The sequence below is a fragment of the Drosophila takahashii genome, chromosome 3L, assembly GCF_030179915.1.
Source record: "Drosophila takahashii strain IR98-3 E-12201 chromosome 3L, DtakHiC1v2, whole genome shotgun sequence".
Lineage (NCBI taxonomy): Eukaryota > Metazoa > Arthropoda > Insecta > Diptera > Drosophilidae > Drosophila > Drosophila takahashii.
Window position 1 is genome coordinate 8,547,143 of NC_091680.1, and position 22,297 is coordinate 8,569,439.

Below are 22,297 nucleotides of genomic sequence, written 5' to 3' on the forward strand. Positions count from 1 at the left end.
TTGCATAAATAACAAAAAACATATTTAACCCCCGCACGCTTTGACTTCTGCTCCCTGTCCGGGGTCACAGTTCATGCCCGGGCCAACTCATCCATGGGCATGAGACTATGGGCTGCAAGCTGGCGAACTTCGCCACTTTTCCTTCCTTGGTTTTTATATCCTCCTTTTTTATATATTCAATACCCTTTGCAGAGGGTGTTATTTGTATTTTTGATCAGTAGGTATCGTTGGCGGACTTACTCCTTGGGACTTGTAGAATCTTATAGATAAGAAATTAAAAATCGAGTATTTTTTTGTTCTTTAAGTTCTGGAAATAGTCCTCAATACTCAAAATTGGTAGGCTAATTTATTAAACATATTTTATGGAAATCTCTGATAAACAGAAAAGTTTTTACACAATTGATAGGGTATAAAATCATTGTCATCAATTCTTTTTTTGCTTCCCAACTGCCGCGCATAATTTAGACAAACGCATTAAGGAACCTTGGGAGCGGCGAGCGGGCGTCCTGTTGTGAGTGTGCGGTAGCTATCGCATCCTTGGTTATTCCCGACTCCTGACTCAAGACAGTTACTGCCGGATTTGGCTTTCTGCCGGAGTCGCCTGGTTTTTTCAACTCTGCTAAAGTATGCATGCGAAAATTGTTTGTGAAAATGTGGCGGCAAATATTTGGAATGAATGCAAAGCGCCAAATAAGCGGACAGGACAGCGACAGCTTCAGGATGTGCCAAAAAAAATGGTGAGCAAATAAAACAAAATCTTCGAGGTTCCTTGTTTGTTTTCCTGAGAAAAGTGCTTAGCATGGCAAAATGATAGTTCTTATATTTGTTACTTATTTACAAATAAGACATTTTCTGTTGAAAATATAAGGAGTATATAAATCCTAGAGGCTATAGGCGGTTCTATTTCAATAACAATAAACGATTTATTTTTTTATCCAGCTGGATCAATTAAGAAAGATAACACAATTGGATTTCCCACTGAAATTAGAAAAATCCCATCTTGGCTATCAAGACTTTTATCTAGCTCCCTTTTCCCCGCCTCAATTACTCTGGAAAGCGTTTAATAGATGAGATCGCTATCAATAACATCTTGCGGCAACGTCTTGAACTGCGTTCGGGGACCAAAGTATCTTGGCCAGCTCCTGGCGACTTTAAACGCCTTCCAATCAATATGGCCCGCGCACCGCAGTGCTTCGCGGGCCAAAGTTTCGTGTCTCCGAGCGGCGTTCAAATAACAAGCCAAAACCCGGCGATAATGTTGCTGTGGTGCGCAAAACAACAACATGCAGCACAACAGCAGCAGCAGCAGCAACATGGAAAAACCGCAGCAGCGGCAGACAGAAAGTTAGACAGGGACGGGAGTAGGGGAAGCAATAATTTAATTCTGCATTGCAAATGCAAACAAATTTCGCCAAGCCGCAGTTGCGAAAAAAAAAAATGGAAAAGCCCGAGAAGGAAGCATGAAAACTTAAACCGCAGCGAGCGACAAAAAACGCAAAGAAGAAGCCGAGCACTAAAAATAAATCCTTTGATTATCAATTCAGCACTTTATCAATTTAATTGGTATTCTTTAATATCTATAAATATTGTCGTTGCTATATAAACAATATGAAAATAGTACGAGTGCAAACCTAAAATTCAGATGAAATGTTCTTGATTATGAATGTATTTTCCTTTTTTTTTACCTTGGTAGATTGAAAATAATTTTTTCTAAAATTGTATTACAAAAGCTTAAAATAAAAAAACTAATGTTATTAACAAGAAATGCTTTCACAAGAAAAATATCGTTAATACACCTTTAAAACCGATTTAGTTTTTTTTCGGTGCACTATGAGAAGCTGCAGGAAAAAGGATAACGCGACAAGGAGCTGTGGCAGCAGTGAGTGAGTGTTTATTTTATAGCCCGCAATGGAGTTGGCTGCAGCAGTGGAAAGCCCGGAACTCCGGATCTGCCGGAACCCATTTCCCACCTAACCGACAAACGCTTTGGCCTCCGCCAACTCCGCTCCGTTATTATTGAAGAATTATTACGCGATGGAGGGGGCGGGCATTTCAGCCATCCAGTATACCAGCATCCCAGGATCCTAGCATCCTGGCATCCTGGCGGCACAAGTTGCCAGTTGCCAATGCTGGCGACTAATAGTGCTGAGCCCGGAGAGCACAAAAAGTATCCTTGCAGCGCAGCGGCGTTTGTTTTCCTTGCCTCTTCATTTTTTCCTCAATTTATACATTTGCGCATAAAAAGCAAGTGTAAAAGTTTTGCATATTCATGGCGCTTTAAATGTCGTCGCCAAACCACGAGGACGGCGACGTCTGAAGTGCAGATGCAGCCACAAAGGCAAAAAGCAATGCTGCAACTAGAATAAAAAAAATAACCAGCTGCTGAAGTTAGTTATGTTAGATACCCTGAAAAGAAGGAAGTATCCCTTATAGCATAAGGTGAAATTAAAATTTTTTGAATGTATATATTTCTTTAAAAAAAAGTATTTATGAAAAACCTTGCCTCAATTATTGCTTTATTAGGTTTTTTTATTAGGAATATTTATTAAATTTTCTGGTAATAGATTTCTGATACTTAATAATTTTGACTATAGCCGGTTTATAACTTTTAAGCACATGATGAAACCACTATTTTCACTTATTTTTTTAATACATATTTATTTAAAGAATTATTTATTAAAACCTTTTCTCGTTTAATTTTTTATGATTTTTACTGGGGATATTATTCAAATTGTTTTAAATTTTTGATAAAATACTTGTAATTTGTATGATTTTGAAGATACAAATTTGAATATATTTTCAGAATAATTCTTCCTTAAAACCAAGTTTCATAATATCTTTGAAAATCCATAACTCCTATATATTCTAGAGAAAATACAAATAGATTCCCTTCCTGGGCATCAGATTGTCTTCAACCTTAAACTTTTTATGCTGTTGCATACCGCAGTATCAGCTGCGGGAAAACCTGAGGGGGAAGTGGAAAAGCCGGGCGTCAGTGGGGGCAAAAGCGAAAAAGTAATAACATCAACCATAAAAGTAGCTACATCAGTTGGCAGATGGAAGCGACCGGAGGGACGGACAGAGCTCAGTTAGACGGACGGACAGATCGAGCGAAGGGGGTTGGGATACGCCATATATATATAGACAACCGACTGCCGCAGACATATTGTGTCTGCAAAACTTTGTTGACAACAACAAAACAAAAAAAAAACAAGCAAAAGTGCAAACAGATGGGGAAAAGTGTCTCGATTTTCAGTTCTCGCCTCTCCCGATGCGTGATAAAAACCGCGCAATGAAGCGCATGTGAAAACAATGAGATTATTGCTTGAATTTATGTGAGCTCTATGAACTCGTCCACCCACCCATCACCATCCCATCTCCATTTACATTTCCCGCCCTCCAATCGCTGGCAATCTTTCTCTTGTAATTGCCGACATGTCAGCACATTAAACGGCTATAAAACGGCAAACAAAACTGGCAAATCAAAGGAAACTTGTCCGCATCAGAGGAGAACTTTTCTAATTTATGGCCATTTGTGCGCGGGGTGTGTGTGCAACGGCATTGTGCAACAGTTAAGCGCCACTGGCCTTTGAACTTATGCCGGGGCTACATTTACATGGGCCGCGCGATTCTCATCTTTTCACCGTTCTCACCTGAGAAATGGCCCCGTCCCGGGGTCTCCTCGCTCCGGTTACGTGGCTCCACAATTTATCATGACACTAATGAACATGAAATAGGACAAGGTTTATTAAATTTCCCTTTTAAAATGTGCACATGCCAAGGCAGCCGGCGAAAGGAGAACAGGTGAAACAGTGCAGCCAAGAAAGGAGAATGTTTGGCTATTTTATACTTATAAAACACACTATCTATTAAAATAAAAATGATTTCTTTTAAATATTAATTTAACCCAAAATATAAAATTAAAAATCCATGAAAAAGTAATTATCTACTCAAAAAAATTGTATAAAACATAAAAATAAAATGGTTTAGGAAAAAGTAATTTGTATTCATATAGATTCTTCATATTTTAGCTGCTTACTTCATTGACATGACTTATCACTAAACATAATAAATAACTAAATAAAAATATCGGTCCTCAATTTTCATTTATATTCAGAGGATACTTGAACTGACAGTACTGCTGAACTGCGACTAGAAGATGGCAACAAGTATTTTTTGCTCATCAGTTGCAGCACCGCAACGAGGACAGCAGTGGCTGTGGCGACATGAATGTGGCGCCAACGCTTCCTTCGCACTCAACCACCGCCCACCGGTTACGAACCCACAAAAAAAGCAGCCACCCATCCTACAACCGGCACCTTTCCTGTCGCACCGCCAAGTCCAAGCAGCTGCTGCCCGGCGGGCAACAAAATGAAAAATGTCCGCAAGTGCGAAAATGAATCTGCCTCATGTTGCAATTTATTATGCCAACATAATAAATATTATATACAGTTTGTGTGAGAAATTGAAGAAGAAGAACTTCGCTCTGGGGAGTCGTTTTTTTCGAAGGGGGGTGGAGGTTTGGTTGGCAAGGAAGAAGGTCGAATGAGGTAGCTACGAGTCCATTGAGTGTCACAGTTACTTCCATTTTTGCCTTCGTCCTTTTGCCTTTTTTGGGGCTGCCTGTGACAGTTGGAGAAATGTTCTGGTGGGTGGGACGACAGCCCCTCTTCAGATATTGTTTTTCCAGACCCTCCGTCGTACACCCGCTGCCTAATTGCGGCCAAGAAAAATAAAGTTTCTGGCTGTGCCAAATTGGGCAAAAGGAGCATGCGAACGGGCCAAGTAAAAATATGGAAAGGCAGCAGGGAAAAACATGTGCAATGTCATATGACAGAGAATGAGATACGATGTTGCGATGTTGCCATGAAACAACCTTTTGGCAAAAATATTGCAACATGAGCTCATAAGAACTCATAAATCAGGACTACCCTTAAGTAATGCAGATGAACCGGAGACTTAAAAATTGCAAGCTGGGCTTGTGAGTGAGTAGCACAAAAATAACTATTTATTAGCCATATTTTATTTAAATTTTAAATTTATAAACAACTTAGCCACAATTTAAAAGCATTTATGAATTAGATTTAAACCTTTTAAAGATAACTAATTTAGTTTCTTCTCTTAAAAACCAGTGCTTTTAAATTCGGTAATTAATATTTTGTATCAATTCAGAATCTATTTTTGGGAAATGCTAGGGAAAAGATGACACAGCCACTTTCTAGACTAGAATGTCAACAATGACTGACCAATTCCAAGGAGTACGTCTTTCGAACTGAAAACGTGTCTGCTAAGCGGGTTTAATGCTCCAAATCGGCGGGTTCTGTTGATCTTCTCATTTACGCCTACGCATAGACCTTGAGTTATTTGGTTGTTTTTTTGCCCAGCTATTTGGGAGAAGTGAAAATTTCGTCTGCACGCATTTTCTGTAAATCATTCAAATTGTCAACATGAATTTATTTCTCGGGCGAGTAGCTTGTTGTTCCCAGAAAGCGGAAATGTCCAAGGGACAGGTGGATGGGTTGGAATCGGGCTGGAAAAGTTACGCGGCATTGTGATTTTGTCAGACATGTCAACCACACACGGATTTTCTGTATCGTGTAACCATTTGTGTGTGCCACTGCGGTCTGAATCCATTTCCTCCTCCTTCATCTTTGCGGTTTGCAGCTCTGTTTGCTGTTTTCCGATTGTTGCTCTTCCCTCTGCTGTTATTTAAGCAAATTTATTTGCCTGCTGCTGCTGCTGTTGCCACTGCTACAGCTATTTGCTTTTCATTTCCGGCCACGTCGACAAATCACAAAACAACCCGAAAAAGGATATTATCCTGGTGCCACGTTGGCATGGTGCTACTTCCCGTATTTGTCTAAATAATTTGCAAAACATTTTTCGTTTCATCGCTCCCCAGGCTGATTGTGTGCAAAGATTTTCCGCATTTTAATGGTCTTCTAAGTGGCTCTTTTTTTTCCCCCATATTTTTGTGACCTTTCATCTTGATCTTGGCTGTTTGGGTCACTTCATTGGGGCCGGGCCCAAATAGGTTGCTGTGTTGTCCACTCAGTTTTCCACTCACGTGTGCAAATAGAAAACCGAAATGGATTGGGCACACATGGAAAAATAATGTGCGCCGCATAACAAAAATCAATTTAGCATGTGCTAGATACTTTTTCAATATGTCTTATGAATCTACAGATAAAATATATAAATTCTGTGTAATCTAAGATTTAAATTAAACATTTTTCTAGTAATTTATTTAGGTCGCTTAAATCAAAACTCTTTTTCTTTTTATTTAAGTTATAGATTGTGAACTTACCACATATATCTAGGTGTTGATTAAATTTAGCTATTTATTCATCAAAATTCTTGCGTCAGTGTAATCCAATTCTTGTCAAATTCATAATGCTAATTGCCTGACCAAATGTTTGTGCCTCCGAAATTTCCACTTGTCATCCCGAGTTGATGGCTCACTTAATTCACGGGCGATTTGAGAACGAGTTAGGGCTGTGACGCCTACACCTGCAGTTAGTCGTTGAGAGCATGAAGTGGACAACGGTGGGTCTGCTCTTGGCGGTGGGTCTGCTCACCCTGCCATTCCCGGGACTCGCCTCTCGAAATCTCACGGAGTTTATGGGTCACCGGCAGAAGCGATGGCTGATCTACCAGAATAGTGGATCCATGAAGTTCAGCATTGGTCCATCGACACCGATTCCATTGGAGGACAAGGTGTCCTTCCGATCCTGTGTGCTCTCCTTCACGCTCCAAGGTGGCTCCTATTCCCTGCCCACATCGCCAATCTGGCCCTGGGACAAGTGGGAGGGCACCTTTGCCCGATCCTTGGCGCAAATGAGACGGAATATCGAAAGACATACGGCAATTGGAGGAGTCCGATATGCGGACGATGCCAGGCTGTTGGTCTACACTGCTTTGGAGGAGTACATGGGCAGGAGGAACAACGACCTTTCCATGGGCAGGCAATGCCTTTTGCGGTCCATCTGCGAGAACGCCCAGATACATCACCACATCGGTGTGTTCTCTGAAATTATAGATATCATACTCAGGTTAGCCAAATCATAAAAACTCCCTGCTTTGTTTTATAATTTTTCATTTCAAAAAATATAAAAATTAAATGCCTAAAACAATTTAAATTAATACGAATTTTAAATATTTTATTTAATATGTATTGTTTTCTTATAGATTCAATTAAAAATATTTTTAAATTCTCTTATAATATTATAACCGTATAATCCTATATTTTTCAGTCCCGGCAAAGCGGATCTGGACAGTTCCTATCATGAGGCCTATGCCGCCGGAAGAGCTGGAGCTAATTGCCTGGGACTATACAGCTCCTGTCCTCGGGGTCTCAACTTCCTCGACGGGCTTTTGATTGTGGAAGATGATTGATTTACTGCTGCTGCGGCGGATTTCTGTGGAGTACGGAAGAGAATGGGGATCCGCAATAAAGTTTTCAGCCAAATCAAAGTGCATGTCTAATGGGTCTTGTCCTGATGTCGGATTTCGCTTGTTCTTGCTGCATAATTTGGGGCGGAAATGCACGGAAGCATGTCTGAGGGGCGGCAGGAAACTGTGTTGACTCGGCTCGAGGATGAGCATGTGTGCACATCGATGCAGGCATACCAGATGCATGACGGTTTATGCGGGGGCTTACGCTTGAAAACTAAGAAACTAGAAACAAAGGGTAAATATATCTAGAATAAAATAAAAAATAATTGCTATAAAGAAATCTATAGATTTATTTGGGAGAAAATCTAGTTAGCAAGGAAAAATAATAATCATACGCACCGTATATTAGCGAAAAAACTCGGAATTAACTAAATTATCTTTGATATATTTTATGTAAATAGATCCGTCTGATTTGGTTTATAATTTTATGGCAATTTATTTATTTTTTGTTATGAGTAAACCATTTTTACAGCTTCAGGATCATGATGCCGCATAAACACGGCAGCCGCAGACATTAGTTACCTATTCCTCTGCACCATCACAAGTTCAAACACCGCAAAGTTGTGCTGGCCTCCCCCCAACACCGCCCCCTTTTGCTGCGCCAACTGCACTTTGCATGGTTCCTTCGTCCCACTTTCTCCACTTTCACCCCCTCCTTGTCTTTTCCGCCGCTTAGCTCCTTCCTTGTTCGCGTTGTCATAATCGCATTTGAATTAGCTGTGCACACAAGGCGCAGCTGATGATTCTGAACAGGGTGCTTAAAGTTCACGATATATCAATATCACATAAATCATTTTGATCCGAGTTTTAACAATCCTTGGTAACTAAGTAGAACAAAACTATAAGAATTTGTCGTAACAGTCGTATTTCATTAAGCTTTCCAAATATTTAAGATTTTAAAATATTTTGTTAGATTTATTAGTTAAAGTTATATATTTAATTAAAAATTATTTAAATCCTTGGTGACTAACTATAATAAAAGTATACGAAATTTGCATATACCCATACCAGTCGTATTTCATTAGGCCTTCAAAATTTTCAAGATTATACATTTGTTGTTTGATTTTTTATTTAACCTTATATATTTGTCAGAACAATTTAAAAATCAAAAATTTACAGAAATTTCCAACCAACCGATCTAAAAAACTCACACAGTTTCTGTGGAATCTACAGCACTTGCTACACCCTGTAAAAAAAACCCGTCCTCTTCTCCGTCCGTCAGCGTCTGCGAGAGCCTAATGTGCCACTTAAGACGCATTTATTGTCTTTCGTTGTTGCTGCTGGTGTTCTTGGAGCTTGGAGGTTGTTGGTTGTTGGTGGTGCTGCATTTTCCATTTAATTGACGCCATTGTTGACAAAATGGCGGTCGTGTGTTGGCTTTCGCTGCACCGCTTTCCACGCCCAAGTTGCACCAGCCACAAGCCATTAATGTTAACGGATTTTTCGCCCAGAAGCTGGTGGATGTTGGGATGCACTCATGTTTCTGGTTTACCAGAGGCGCGTTTCCCAAGTCGGAGGAGCTTGAGAGGGCGTGGCAGTGACAAGGGCGCAAATCGCTTGCAATTAGTGTTAAAAATTCATCGGAGCACCAAGATGCCTCAGGTTGGTTGAGATTACCGCCAGGTTGACAAGTGATTGCTGTTGATCTAACTGAAAAGTGCTATCAGTGGTAATCGATAAATTAACTGGATTTATTGAAGCCCTAGAATGCGTATCGTTGGGGATTTCTCAAAATCTTTTAGGGATTAAAGATTTAGAAAGGTCGTAAAATAACTTATTAATTTTTTTTATGTTTTAAATCTTTTCTATTATATTAGCAAGCGTTTTAAGCTTTGAATATTTGTGAAAAAACTAAAAAACAACTATATTAATTATACAAAATTATTTACAATTTTATTAATTTGCATTTCCTAAAAAATATACTTCATTATTTTATCTTAATAATTATTAATAATCCACCTCCACAGCATAGGCATCCAAGACACTTTCACCTCTTGGACAATCCGAAAAGTGTGATAAGCAATCTATTCCAGCTTTTCCTGCAGCTAAGGCTTCCGTATAGGCCAGATCCAATCGCGTTTTACCAGGTCTGAAAAATTATATAATATTTAAATATTTTTATGAAAATTTATATGTTTATTTAGGAAACCAAAACTTACGTTAGTAAAACGTTTAGTAGCTCAGCCATTATGCCCACATGATAATGGACCTGGGCATTCTCGCAGATCCCGCGCAACAAGCACTGCCGACCCCGACCCACCGATCCACTGACCTGGTCCATATAGTTCTCCAATGCCGCATAGACAAATGTGCGAGTGTCGTCTTCGTGGGATTGGTCCAAGCTCCTGATCTTCTCCTGCAGCGAACGGGCGTAGATCGTCTCCCATTTATCCCATGGATAAAGTGGAGCTGATGGCAGTGTAAATGCTCCGAAATGCAGAACATAATAGTAAACCATGCTGCGCCAGACGACAGGATCCTCGAGTTGTGTGGCCAACACGGGACCCACTACCAAACGGATGGTTCCTCCATTCCGATAAATCAATTGATGTCTTTTCTGGCGTGCATGCAGATATTCCGTGATATTCTGACCAACTGAAGGGTTCACCACATCGTAGGCACTTTTGACCAGGGGTAATAGCCCAGAAAATAAGTATATCCAAGCCGCCAGGTGCATTGTAAAACGACTGGCTTACACACAACACCTTTCGATAATGAAGACCACTTAAATTGGTACCGATCTGCGCTGCGTTGCGATCCAAACAAATATTGACCTGACCACTTAGCATCTTCAACAAATTGGGTTATAAAGATATCCAACTCTCTTCGTTCTGCTTAAGTAATTTGGTAAATAAATGAAGACCCTTTCCCCGCAATTTAACTGATTACTAATTCGGATATCTTGTATTTTGATCTATTTAAAACATTTATTTTCCACAGTTGTAATTAATAAGACAAACAAATTCCAAAACGGGTATAATAATTTAAACTGCCTCAAGCCATTAAAAGTAGAAAAAGTTAAACTCCAAATATAACAAAATTACCGGTTTGCAGATATTAGATACTAATAGTATCTTACTATACATTTTTAAATGTTTCCGCCAATTTCGAATTTTCGAAGAAACCCGTCGCATACGTTTGCTAGCCGATGTTTTTCGAACATATCTTTCCCATTTCGAAGTTCGCTCACCTGGTCACTCTAGTATTATTAACTAATAAAATAAACAATAACATAACCCTCGGAAATCCTGCGATGAACGCCGTGATAGCGCTGTGCCACTTTTGCGAGGCGCACGGTCCCTGCGCCATCTTCTGCACCCAGACGCTGCGGGACACGAAGCTAGAGGATCTGTCGCTGGAGCAGCAGCAGCAGTCGCAGCAGAAGTCCTGCTCCTCCTGCAACTACTCGATGGGCAGGAACAACAATGCGATCTACAGCAGGGACACGGAAAGCGGGGCCACCTTTGTGAGCACCAAGGTGGCCGTCCTGCCGGAGGTGGCCAATCTGGTCAAGCAGGCGGCGGTCCTGAGTCTGAGCAATGGAACGGATGCCACTAAAGACGGGGAGTTTGTCTTCTTCGGCGACTCTGCCAGGGGTCACATTTTGAGTCACACCTTCCGGCTGAGCGATTTGCAGGCGCGCGGCTACTCGCAGCTCTTCTCCATCATTGTCCTGATGAAGGACAAGTACTTTCTGCTGAACATCAAGCCCTTCCTGGCGGAGCACCTGAAGAAGGTGTCCACGGAGCTGCAGGCGGCTGCCAGGAAGACCAAGGAGACCGAGGAGTCGACCTACTCGGAGCGACAGAGGCGTCTGTCGGGCGCCCAGTTCCTGATGCACACCTCCCGCTCGCTGCTGGAACTCACAGGCGAGGAGCACATCTTCGCCCAGCTGCATTCGCACTTCTCGTGGCTGCTGCTTGCAGGATCTAGATTCCTCACCGAACACGTAACGTTTGGTAATCTGCCGTGGCTGCCCCCGCAAAGCAGTGGCCGTCCTCCCGCCCAGCGACTCACCTACAACAGCTCCACGCTGCCCATGATCGAGAGCATCGACGATCCGGATCTGGAGGAGTTCTTCTCGCTGCGACATTTGAAGAGTGTGGTGCGCAAGGAGGAGTTCGCCACCGTTTGCTATTGCGCCTTGACGGGCGTGAAGATTGTGGTGCGCGGGGATCCAAGGAAAACCTTCCGCTTTATGGTCTGCCTGAAGAAACTCCTGCCCGAGCCCATGCACAACCTGATGCGAATCGATGCCCAGCATCAGCACTCCATCAGCTCCGAGTACAAGATAATATCCGTTTCCAATGATATAGCTGTGCCCATGGCTAGTAACTCGGTGTTTCGCATCGATTTCCTGGACAAACACGTCAACGGACACGAGGTGTCGGTCAAATGGCCGGGTGAGCTGCCTAGGAAATGTGAGTATAAGCGTACTGATAAGCTTACTTCCCTATAAAACTGACAAAATTCTTCTTATTTAGTGCCAGATCTCATGGTGAAACTTCTGAAGGCGGTGGAGGAGAAGAACTTTACAGAACTAGTGCTGAACAAGCAGACCAAAGTGCTTATAGAAGAGTGGAAAAAGTAAGTAGCCTCCTTATTTGCTAGAAATCCAGATCTTAATCCTTCTGCTTCTCACAGCAAAGTGACCTGCCTCAACCATGCCAAATCCACCAGCGTCCAGGGCAAACTGAAGAAGGTGCTCGGCGTGCAGCCGCACGACCAACCAGTAATCAACTACTGGGGCACGCACCTCCACTAGGATAAGAGTTATTACATTCGTTTTCACCTTTTGGAATAAAACCTTTTTATTGCCGCGCTTCTCGAGCGACAGCGAGAAAAATCAATATCTTAACCAAAAGGATGCCGAATCCAGTCCAGTCAGCCAGCCGCTTACTTCTTGTAGCCACAGCTGGAGCGGCGACCACGGGCGCGCTCGAACTTGCGTCCCTTGGAGCGGACATAGGGGCGGGTGTGCGAGTGGGGCACACCGGGGGCCTTGCCGAAGTGCTTGCAGGCGGTGCGGGCGGTACGCCTGCCCTGCAGCAGCAGGGTGTTCTTGCCGGTGGGCGAGCGGAGGGCCAGTTGGTCGAAGGTCAGCACCTCGCCGCCGGCCTTCAGGATGCGCTCCCTGGCGGTCTGGGTGACGTGCAGGGCGCACACGGTGACCTTGGGCACCACCAGCAGGCGGGCATCGTCGGTGACGGTGCCAACGACCACAATGGTCGACTCCGGCTGGTTGGCGGCCTTGAAGAAGCGAGCGATGCGCTGCAGCGATAGCGGCGGGCGGTTGATCTTGCTCATGAACAAGCGCTTCAGGACGATGCGGTTGAACTTCTTGTTGGTGCGGCGCTGGAGGAAGCGGTACAGCTAAAGGGGGAAAATTGAAAATTAGTCAAACTGAAAATACAGATTAGGAATTATCTTAAGCCTCACCTTGACCAGCAGGCGCAGGTACACATCCTGGGATTTGGGCTCGGTTCTGCGAACCTTGCGATCGTACTTGTGGTTGATATCAATACCCTGCAAGCGAAAAAACACATATTAGAACCGATGTTTTGGACCGGGAATTTTGTACTGCAATTTCTTTGCACTTTTCAGAAAAACTGGGGGTCTTAAGGCATCTTAAGATCACAAACTAAAAGCCGCCCACACACAATTTGTTATTTTTTTCGCATTTTATCGCCAGGAAGCTTCACAGTGCACGTGGGCTGGGGCTCCGCTGGCTTTTTCAGGTTATTCGCGTATTTCCTTTAACGATAGCTTGCAGCTTCTGTCGGGAACCCACCATTTCTTTTGTTGAATGTACTAATCAACGCTAAAATGAGAAATTAAACATTAATTTAAGGCAAAAACGTGGACCATTTATTTCTCGCACCCACCTCGCCGGAAACGAAAGCCAAAAGAAAGAAAATAGTGTGGCTGCGCTGACCGCGAACAAGACGCTAAAATATCCGCGTGCTGTTATCATTACAGCGTGCTGTTAGGGCGCAACGATAAATATTTTCCAATTTGTTATTAATGTTTAAAAACTATGTATACCATGAATAATGCAAAAAATATATATTTTAAAACTAACATTTTTAAAATATTTTAAAAGTTTAACTTCTAAATTGACTGAATAAATCAAAAATCAATTTTAAATTTGTTTGACAGTCCGGCAAGGTCAACACTTTAACATTATTGAGGTGACCATTTTGCGCATTGGAACTATAAGGGGGATTCGTGAAGCTTATAAAAATCCGTAGCCTTCGATTTTGTTGTTCCTAAAAACATTCCTACAAAACTAGGAAAAAATATATAGGAAAAAATATTATAATCATATGCCTTTTTCCCCAAAAAGGTATTTCAATGAGCAGACCTCGGATTATATGCAAAAAACGAATTCTAATCATTAAACTTTTTTCTAAATTCAGAACTAGCTTTAAGGTGAAACCAATTTTTTGTTGGTATACTCTTATAATATTATATTTTCTTAAGCTAATTTCTGCCCTTGTTTATTTACAGAATTGTATATAAACAATGTGTATTTGAATGAATGTTAAAAATTCAGTTTAGGGCTGGTATTCAACCCAACAAAAAGTCGTCCAAAACAAAAAACTTCATATGAAAATAACGTCAATAAAACCTTCATATGAAAAAAATGTCAATAAATTTTTTTTTCTATGAATTTTTTGTTTTGGACGACTGTTTCGTATATAATGCGAAATATTTTAAAATTGTTATTTTTTATGTCAACTAAATACAATGTTGATATCTTTTTTTACTTGTGCCTGTACATTTTTAACTCTTCTTTTTTTTTTTGTTAATTTTTTTTAATTTAATAGGTTACAGAAATGTTTAAATTTGGCAAAGATCCTAGTTACTACCAAATTCAACTGTTAGCATGTTAAATTATTTTACAATTATACCATTTCGAGTTGTTATAATTTAAATTAAATTTGAATTTAATTAAAGTAAAAGCATCAATAAGGAAAACCATTAAGGCTAATAACTACTAAAATGAATTAAAGTTTTAGAAATTAACAATCTAAGGTATCCCTGGTTTACAAATAGTGGAGCATGTTTGTGTTTCTTATCTCTGGTCACACTTCGATTTGATTGAAAATCCTTTTTTCGGCTCCGTTGATCCTGGAAAGCTTGAAATAACAATGTCCGAGCCGGGAAGCGTGGGCTACAACATAACGAAGGACCCGGCCTTGGCCAAGAGCCGGATCTTTCTGGGCAACCTGCCGATTTGCACGCGCGAGGAGTTGGTGAGCATTTGCCAGCCGTACGGCAAGGTGCTCGGCTCGATGGTCCAGAAGAACTACGGATTCGTGCAGTTCGAAAGCGAGGAGGTGGCCAACAAGGCGGCCTCCGCGCTGCACAAGTCCACCTTCAAGCAGAACGTGCTCACCGTGCGCAACGCCAGCATAAAATCGAAGGCGGCGAATGCAAATGCCAAAAGAAATCCCAACCAGGGCGCCCAGGTGACGGTTCAGGGCGGGATTGTGATGTCCGCGGCGGCGGCGGCTGCTGGTCAGCCGCTGATCAACGATTGCGAGATTATAGTCAAGAATCGGGAGAATACGTGAGTTGCAATTGCTACCTAGAATCCTCCTCCAGATACTCATTACCCCCATCTCTTCCAGCAAATACGCCGAGTACATTGAGGAGCGACTGAAGAACGCCAGTTTGCGGGTGGATGTCCTGTTTCCCAACGAGGACGTCATGCTGGGCAAGGTCCTGGCCAACATCTCATCGCGTGGCTGCCTGTATGCGGTCCTAGTAACTCCCCAGCACGAGGAGCACAACAGCATCACCGTGAACATCCTGTACGGAGTGCCCGCCGAGCATCGCAACATGCCACTGGAGGATGCCATCACCCTGATTGCCACAGATTTCAGACTAAAGAAGCAACGCGATGCAGTTGCCCCGCCGGTGGTGACCACGATTCACAAGGGACAGCGAAGGCATCCCGATCAAATGCAGGAGCTGCTCGAGAGGCTGGCCGACAATCATCCCTTGACCGCCTCGCAGTACGAGGTGATCTTGAAGTATCTCGAGGGGCAGCGCGAGGAGCAACTGAAGCGGGAGGTGGGCGAGGCCAACGCACTGGCCAAGCTGAAGGCTCCCGATCCAGAGATCGAGCTGCAGAAGAAGATACTGAGCATCATGAACAAGCCGGCGGTGACCGAAATCACCAACGAGCTCTTGTATCCCACTTTCGAGGCGGTCAAGGCGGACAAAAGGCTGATGGAGCTGCTGGGCGACGAACGCGTCATGGCGGCCTTGAAAAGTGTTTACAATTCGGATGTTAAGCAAACTATAGCAGAGTTCTTGTAGATTATCGGTAATTAGAGGGTTTTACGCCCACGATCATAGCTTTGTGTCGCCTGAATTTGACGCAGAGAGTATTTATACATACTTTAGTAATTATAGATGACAGTGAAGCCAAATTACTGCAGATTCCAGACACTTAATAAATTTACTACTTATTCATTAACTGATTTTCAGATTTAATAGATAAAAGAATGGCTGCTTTTAGGGCCAGGATCGCTTGGCCTCGTGTCCCTGGTACTTTTCCCGGTACTTGAGACCCGTGACCAGCGTGGAGGACTTCGGGAAGGCCGTCTGGCCGTCGAATTTGGTGTCTGTCTCGGGATTGAAGCGCACGTACTCGTACTGGATGTGCAGATTCTCTGGGAGATCGATGCGCTTCAGTGCATCCAATGGGACAGTGGTGTCCACAGATGTCTGGTAGAAGGCTATAACATCCGCGACGGTGCGCAGCTCATGGACCTGGGAACTGGGCACTCCGTGCTGCAGCTCCTTAAAGCAGGCGTTCAGGAACTCAAACTTCTCGGCGAGATTTCCCAACTGATCGGATTTCAGCTGAAGGGAGGCGGCCACGCTGCGTATACGTTCTGCGGCATCTGCTGGTGGAGAGTACGGCTTGTGGGGACGCAGGAAACTGCAATAACATATATTTAAGAGTTTTATTTTTGTAAATAAGTGGAGAGGACAGACCCCTTGGCGGCAATCGACTCGCCGACAGCAGATAAGGAGCCTGTTTTGATGGGCTTCGCCTTTGCAGCCTTGGCGGCCGAGGCAAAACTCCTCTGCAAGCATCCCACGAGCTAAAAAATACAGTGTCAATTTATTTTAATTGATATATTCGTTAATTTCTACTCACAATTGGGGTTTTACGTAAAGTTGCCATGGCGAATGTGACCAAAAAATAAATACCACGGTAACGAGGGAATACCAAAAGTATATTTACAACCAAAAATTACTTAAATACCGCACTGAGCGTTGCCAGATGACAAGTAAACCGTGCATTACAAATGTTTTCAGATGTTTATTTAAAAATAAACTGCATTTATATACATCATAAAAGTTTCCAAAAATATTGCCAATATTTTAGGTATTTCCAATCGTTAGGGCCTAAACTTTTCAATCGCGAAATAATTTTAGTTTATCTTATCTTAATAGTTTTAAACAGTAACTAACAATAAAAAAGCATAATTTAAGTTCCGAAATATTTTAGCAAATAATAACTAAATAGCAATTAATAGCAACTATTTAAAGATCCAAGAGGAAAACATATTCAATATAAAGTTAATTAAATTGTTATAAATGAGCTTACCGTTACAAAAAGTATAGAGCTTATGCAGCCCTAACCCTAGCTTAACATTGCCGATCGATATCAAGATCCTGTTAATCGATACCAAAAATCCTGTTGTCCGTTGACTATTATATAATTTATCTTCATATTTGGCCTAAAAACTTAAGTTAAGTTAAAAGTTACGCTTTTTTTGTAAAAACTTTAAACTATGGAGAGGATACCATCGACTCCAAGTCCGGCCTCCACTTACTGCTCGGCCTGTGTGGGTTCCCAACACTCGCCGGTGCGCCGATCGCAGCGCCTAATCGACAAGGAAATCCGGAATTCCCAGAAGATTCCGCCCAAAAGCTGTTCTCCTCAATTGTTCGGGAACGATGAAGACTATTATACTGAACTACCGTTGCAGCAGGACAAACCCACTGCGAAAGTTGTCCATTTGCAGCCGGCGGATAAAGTAGTACACCTAAGATCCTCTGATGAAATCGTCCACCAGAAGTCTTCGGATAAGATTATCCACCTTAAGAATGATATCAATAAACAAGGAAGGAATAAGAATGATAATCAAGATCCTGATCCTCCAAAAACTTCCCAAAGGAAGAGGAGCCGACCGGCAACACCCAAAAAACGTGTGCGAAAACCGAAGCAACCGGCTAAGGAGAAGCCCCAAAAAGATTACCCAGGGATCTCGCCCTCTTCATCGAAACTGCCCTCACAATATCCAGCACATTTTGTTCACCAGTTGCCGCCCTCAGAGGAATTGAATTCCTCATCCGATGCCCTTGATTTTGGCGAGGACACTCATATTCCGGATATTCCATCGGAAACCGAATCGGATTTCTCCGTGAACATCTCCCTGAGCGACTCCATTGGCGAAATATTCGGCACCAAGGATGTATGTAGCATCCTAAAAGTGCAGCGTCCGCGTAAATACATTTTACTGGAGGATCACCTGCCCGCCTTGGCCACCATGTTGGATGTGAACCTAGAGCGCCTACGGAATGCCCTGGAAATAACTCAGCGCTTGACCCATGAGCAGATCCTGCGTCTTCCTGTCAAGCAAGAAGTCGAGGACATAGAGGAACTCCAAACTAATCTTGTTTAAATTCACATTTTTCTTATAGTTAAGTTTCCACTTTGAATAGTTTTAATGGGATCATTCCAATTGTCCAATGTATAATAGTCTGGTTATTCCCATAAGAACTTAACATTTAAAATCTATCCTTTTCTTGTATATTTTTAAGTGGTATTTAATTTGTTGTTTTGTTTTGTTATTTTGCCTTAGACTTTCAGAGTGCACAATTTTGTTTAAACCATTTACTTTGTTGTATATTTTAAATTACTAATGCTAAACGTTATCTAGACTTTATTATACTTCATAATTGGTTTGCGTTTCCTCTACGACAATGCAGCAGCAATCGAATCGATCTGGTTTTCCTATGCTTTCCTCTGTTTTCAACGTATATACAACCGCGTGAATTTGGAGTCGCAGCTCCCTAGTAGTCGCTGTCGTAGCTTCCATCCTGCTGCGCCTGCGTCGAGTCATCGGAACGCTCCGAGGTGGGCTCCAGATCGACGTCCAAGGCCGTCGTGTTGGCCGGACAGCAGCTGGGATGGGCCATGGAGTCGAAGGCATCTTTGATTTGATTGTTGGCACCCTTGGGATCCAAATCGGTGGCCCAGCTGAAGTGCATCAGCGCCAGATCCATGTTGCCCAGCGTCTTGTGGATCTTGCCGATCAGATAGAACACCACCGACTCCTTGGGCACCACCTCCTTCAGCTCCTCCAGCTCGCGCAGCGCCTCCTGGTACTTGCCCAGCGAGAAGTAGATGGAGCCGCGATGGAATCGGGTCAGCGGATTCTTCGGGTCCAGCGTGGCGGCCGTGTTGAGTGTCTGCAGCGACAGATCCTTCTTCTTCATGTAGAACTGCATGGCGCCGATGTGCACGAGGATAACAGAGTTCTGCGGATTGATTTTCAGAGCCTTCACATAGTGGATTTCGGCCAGTTCGTACTTCTCCTGCTTGGAGTAGATGGTGCCGATCCCAAACCAGGCGTTGTAATGCCTCGGATCCCGGACGACGGCAGCCCGGAAGTAGTCCATCGCCTTGTCGAACTCCTCGGTCAGCACGAGCTCGTGGCCCAGCAGGGTGTAGCTGTAGACAAAGTCGGGATCCACCTGAACGGCCCGCTTGAAGAACTTAATGGCCGTCTCGTGCTCCTTTTGCAGGGAGAAGCAATTGCCGGAAACGCACCAGGTAACCGGGCTGCTCTTGTCCTGGTTAATTAGATCCTGGGCCAAAGCAGAGAGCTCCACCTCGCGCTGCAGATGCCACAGCGAGGAGGAGTATATCTCCATGTAGTCCAGCCGGCATGGCTCCGCCTTGTGGATGCTCTCAAAGATTCCCACCGCCGCCTCGTAGTCGCGCATCTCGTACCTGGCCACTCCGATCAGCGACTGCACCCAGCTGGAGTTCAGTTGGTGCTTTGGTATCGTCGTCTCTAGCTGCTTGATGGCCGCCTTGCACTGGAAGTTGGACAGCAGCTGATAGGCTTCAGCCAAATCCCTTAGTAGAGCCATCAGCCCGTCGGCCGACTGCTTCTTGAGTCCCATCAACTGGTGGGCCATCGTCTGCGCATTGTTCAGACTGTTGTTCAGCAGGACCTTGGCCTCCTCGGCGGCACTGCGTCCGCCGCTGTTGTTATTCGCTCCCGACGAGGTGATGGTCTCCACCTTCTCCTTTCGCTTCTCCGACAAATGATGGTGGGACTTCTCCTCGATCAGTTCGTTATTCAGGCAGATCTTGGTCATCCGTGACTTTGTTTTCCTGGGCGGCGAGCGAGGCTGCACGAACTTGTTGGCTATATTGGGCGACTTGTTGTTCTCCTTCACCGAATACGAGTTGCTAAACAGTCGCGAACTGCGACGCACTGCAGCATTCGGATTGGGCGGCACATTGTTGCCCACATTGTTGTTGTTCGGCGTGCGTGGCGTTATGTTGCCCGCCTGCGTGAAGACGGCCGGCTTGTTGAGGCTGCCCTCCTTGCGCTGGATGATCCCGCCGACATGCGTCTTCAGCTTCTTGCCCATCATCTTGGGCTCCTGGTTGACCTCGACCAGCATCTGCGGCATCGGTGAGTAGTTCATTACGGGCGTGTGGTTGCCGATGAAGGAGCCATCGTTGGCGGTGCAGGGACTAGTCAGCGGCATGATGCCGAAGCTGGGCGTGGGCGGTGAGATGGCCGAAAGGTATTTGAACTGCTTGCGAAAGGGTGTGCCGCTGCTCATGTCGTACAGCTGCTGCTGCTGCTGGGCGGTCGAATCCTGTGGATAGCCGCCCATGGGTGTGTCCTCCAGCATCGCCAGCATGCTGGAGTTCTGCACCAAACCGCCGCGCAGCATGCTGATCGAGCTGTTGAGATTGTTGTTGTTATTATTGTTGTTTATGGGCGTCACCAGGTTGCTGTTGTTGTGGTTTTGGTTATGGTTCTGCTGCGTTTGCTGCTGCTGATTCTGTTGCTGCTGCTGCTGATCCACTGGCGTGGTCAGTATATAGTTAGAGATATTGCTTAGGTTGGTGATCAGCGACTGGCGCTCCTGCTGCTGCTGCTGCTCGGCGCCGAACAAGACCATGGCATTGGCATTGGCGCTGCTGCCCTGGCAGGTGTTGAACACATCTGTGCTGTGGATCTGGAATATGGCCGCCGCATCTGTGTCCTGGCCCAGCAGGCACAGATCCGCGAAGGCGTGCCACATGAAGGGATTCAGCTTGAGAGCCCGCCGTAGAGCGCTAATGGCCAGCTTATTGCGCTCCGTGCGCACACAGATCTGGGCCATCAGCTGGTAGGCGAAGCAGGCCAGATCCCCAAACTCCCGCTGCAGCTCATCGCAGTTCTTGGCGTCCGCGAATCCCGTCGAGATCAAAGCGCTCTCCGCCTCGGCGTACTTCTTCAGCTCGTAGGCGCACTTGGCCTGCAAAAAGCGGCACTGCGGCGAGCGGCGCGTCTTCTCCTTGAGCAGCCAGTAGGCCTGGTGCACCTGGTTGGAGCGGAAGTAGCTGGTGGCCAGCAGGAATATCGTCTCGTCGCTTTCCACTGAACAAAAGGGTAGAAAAGGAAAAGAAAATCAGTGATGTACATGGGAAAACCCAGGGACCTTGACCCTTACCTTCGGAGCAGAGGCGCTCCGCCAGGAAAACAGCATCCTTGAAGTCGTAGTAGTTCAGGCAGTGCCATATGGCGGCCTTTAAAAGGAGGGAGAGAGTTTTTTATTTAGAGACCAGTTAAACCGAAAAGCTATTGATTTACCTGCACGGGCTCTTGAATCATCATGTCGGGTGACTTTCTAGTGGTTCTCTATGGATTTACGTCTACAATTCTTGGCTTTACAATAATTCAAACATGCAGTGTGTAGAAATCAAACAATTTATCATGTCGCTTCTTCGAGTTTCCTTTTTTTTTGGCAAATTTTCCCCAACAATATCGGTTCGGAAAAGTAAAAGTGTGGTGTGTGCTGTCTTATGGGTGTGTTGTATGTAACCCGATTGCGAATGCGGATGCAACGGGGTGCTGCAAGGCGGCGGTGGCACTCCACTTCTGCCTCTTTGATATTGCAATTTGCAACTTGCAATTGGTTTTGCTTTCGGTTTGAAAAAAGAGTTTGAGTCGAGCCTTCTTCGCCTTCGCTTCGCTTCTCGCCCTCTGTACACACACACTGCGGACTGGGGGTCGGTTTTCTACGCTCGTTTTCGGGGCTTCGCTCTCGTTACAGACGCACACGGTTCAGATCTGCGATTGGCGCCGACACTGGACTACACCTTGGCCACATTTTAGCTACTTAAAACACGCTGCATTCGCGTTGCATTCCATTTTTTTTTTTAAACCAAAACTAAAATATGTGAGAGCTGGAGCTGTCAAAGTATCGATTGCACGCGACCCTGCCAATCGATTGTTTGGCTGCTTTGGTAAGACCCTTGCGGGATAACGCGAAAATACCTCGTTATTTTAGGGCATTTACCAGTGGGTACAATCTGAAATAAATAAGCGGACTCCACTGGTTTTTCAATTGACTGCAACCTAAAAATAAATTAATTTTAAAAAAGGAATGTAATAACAATTTTGTAAAATTGTGATTTAATCGCCTGTAAAATATAGGAAAATTGTTTGAATAAAATCAGGTATACATGATAAAAATGAATATAAGAATTTTTGTAATTGGAACATTACCTTTT

The 22,297-nt window shown here is 44.1% G+C and overlaps 8 protein-coding genes across 8 annotated transcripts; 4 read left to right on the plus strand and 4 right to left on the minus strand.

Moving 5' to 3' along the window:
- The first annotated feature begins 6,531 nt into the window (after positions 1 to 6,531).
- On the plus strand, positions 6,532 to 8,101 carry LOC108065790 (uncharacterized). Its single transcript, XM_017153934.3, has 2 exons — positions 6,532 to 7,052; positions 7,254 to 8,101. Exons 1-2 carry the CDS (start codon positions 6,532 to 6,534, stop codon positions 7,393 to 7,395), a joined length of 663 nt encoding a protein of 220 aa, XP_017009423.2. The 3' UTR covers positions 7,396 to 8,101.
- Positions 8,102 to 9,402: 1,301 nt separating this feature from the next.
- Positions 9,403 to 10,561, minus strand: LOC108065849 (uncharacterized). Its single transcript, XM_017154078.3, has 2 exons — positions 9,615 to 10,561; positions 9,403 to 9,544 (listed from the first exon to the last, which is right to left on the minus strand). The coding sequence occupies exons 1-2, from the start codon at positions 10,130 to 10,132 to the stop codon at positions 9,403 to 9,405; spliced, it is 660 nt and encodes a 219-aa protein (XP_017009567.2). The 5' UTR covers positions 10,133 to 10,561.
- A 68-nt stretch (positions 10,562 to 10,629) lies between these two features.
- On the plus strand, positions 10,630 to 12,636 carry BHD (folliculin). The gene is made up of 3 exons (XM_017154077.3): positions 10,630 to 11,876; positions 11,940 to 12,042; positions 12,100 to 12,636. Exons 1-3 carry the CDS (start codon positions 10,709 to 10,711, stop codon positions 12,218 to 12,220), a joined length of 1,392 nt encoding a protein of 463 aa, XP_017009566.2. The 5' UTR covers positions 10,630 to 10,708; the 3' UTR covers positions 12,221 to 12,636.
- Positions 12,241 to 13,364, minus strand: RpL18 (ribosomal protein L18). The gene is made up of 4 exons (XM_017154079.3): positions 13,341 to 13,364; positions 13,247 to 13,276; positions 12,895 to 12,981; positions 12,241 to 12,828 (listed from the first exon to the last, which is right to left on the minus strand). Exons 2-4 carry the CDS (start codon positions 13,247 to 13,249, stop codon positions 12,352 to 12,354), a joined length of 567 nt encoding a protein of 188 aa, XP_017009568.1. The 5' UTR covers positions 13,250 to 13,276; positions 13,341 to 13,364; the 3' UTR covers positions 12,241 to 12,351.
- Positions 13,365 to 14,529: 1,165 nt separating this feature from the next.
- Positions 14,530 to 15,946, plus strand: Neos (nuclear receptor coactivator protein neosin). Its single transcript, XM_017154089.3, has 2 exons — positions 14,530 to 15,031; positions 15,093 to 15,946. Exons 1-2 carry the CDS (start codon positions 14,610 to 14,612, stop codon positions 15,784 to 15,786), a joined length of 1,116 nt encoding a protein of 371 aa, XP_017009578.2. The 5' UTR covers positions 14,530 to 14,609; the 3' UTR covers positions 15,787 to 15,946.
- mRpL50 (mitochondrial ribosomal protein L50) lies at positions 15,936 to 16,699 on the minus strand. The gene is made up of 3 exons (XM_017154090.3): positions 16,637 to 16,699; positions 16,471 to 16,580; positions 15,936 to 16,414 (listed from the first exon to the last, which is right to left on the minus strand). The coding sequence occupies exons 1-3, from the start codon at positions 16,661 to 16,663 to the stop codon at positions 15,985 to 15,987; spliced, it is 567 nt and encodes a 188-aa protein (XP_017009579.2). The 5' UTR covers positions 16,664 to 16,699; the 3' UTR covers positions 15,936 to 15,984.
- Positions 16,700 to 17,276: 577 nt separating this feature from the next.
- On the plus strand, positions 17,277 to 18,170 carry mei-P22 (meiotic P22). The gene has a single exon (XM_017153893.2). It carries the CDS (start codon positions 17,277 to 17,279, stop codon positions 18,168 to 18,170), a length of 894 nt encoding a protein of 297 aa, XP_017009382.2.
- Positions 18,171 to 18,284: 114 nt separating this feature from the next.
- Cdc27 (cell division cycle protein 27) lies at positions 18,285 to 22,011 on the minus strand. The gene is made up of 3 exons (XM_017154065.3): positions 21,375 to 22,011; positions 21,235 to 21,310; positions 18,285 to 21,161 (listed from the first exon to the last, which is right to left on the minus strand). The coding sequence occupies exons 1-3, from the start codon at positions 21,396 to 21,398 to the stop codon at positions 18,562 to 18,564; spliced, it is 2,700 nt and encodes an 899-aa protein (XP_017009554.2). The 5' UTR covers positions 21,399 to 22,011; the 3' UTR covers positions 18,285 to 18,561.
- Between the last annotated feature and the right edge of the window lie 286 nt (positions 22,012 to 22,297).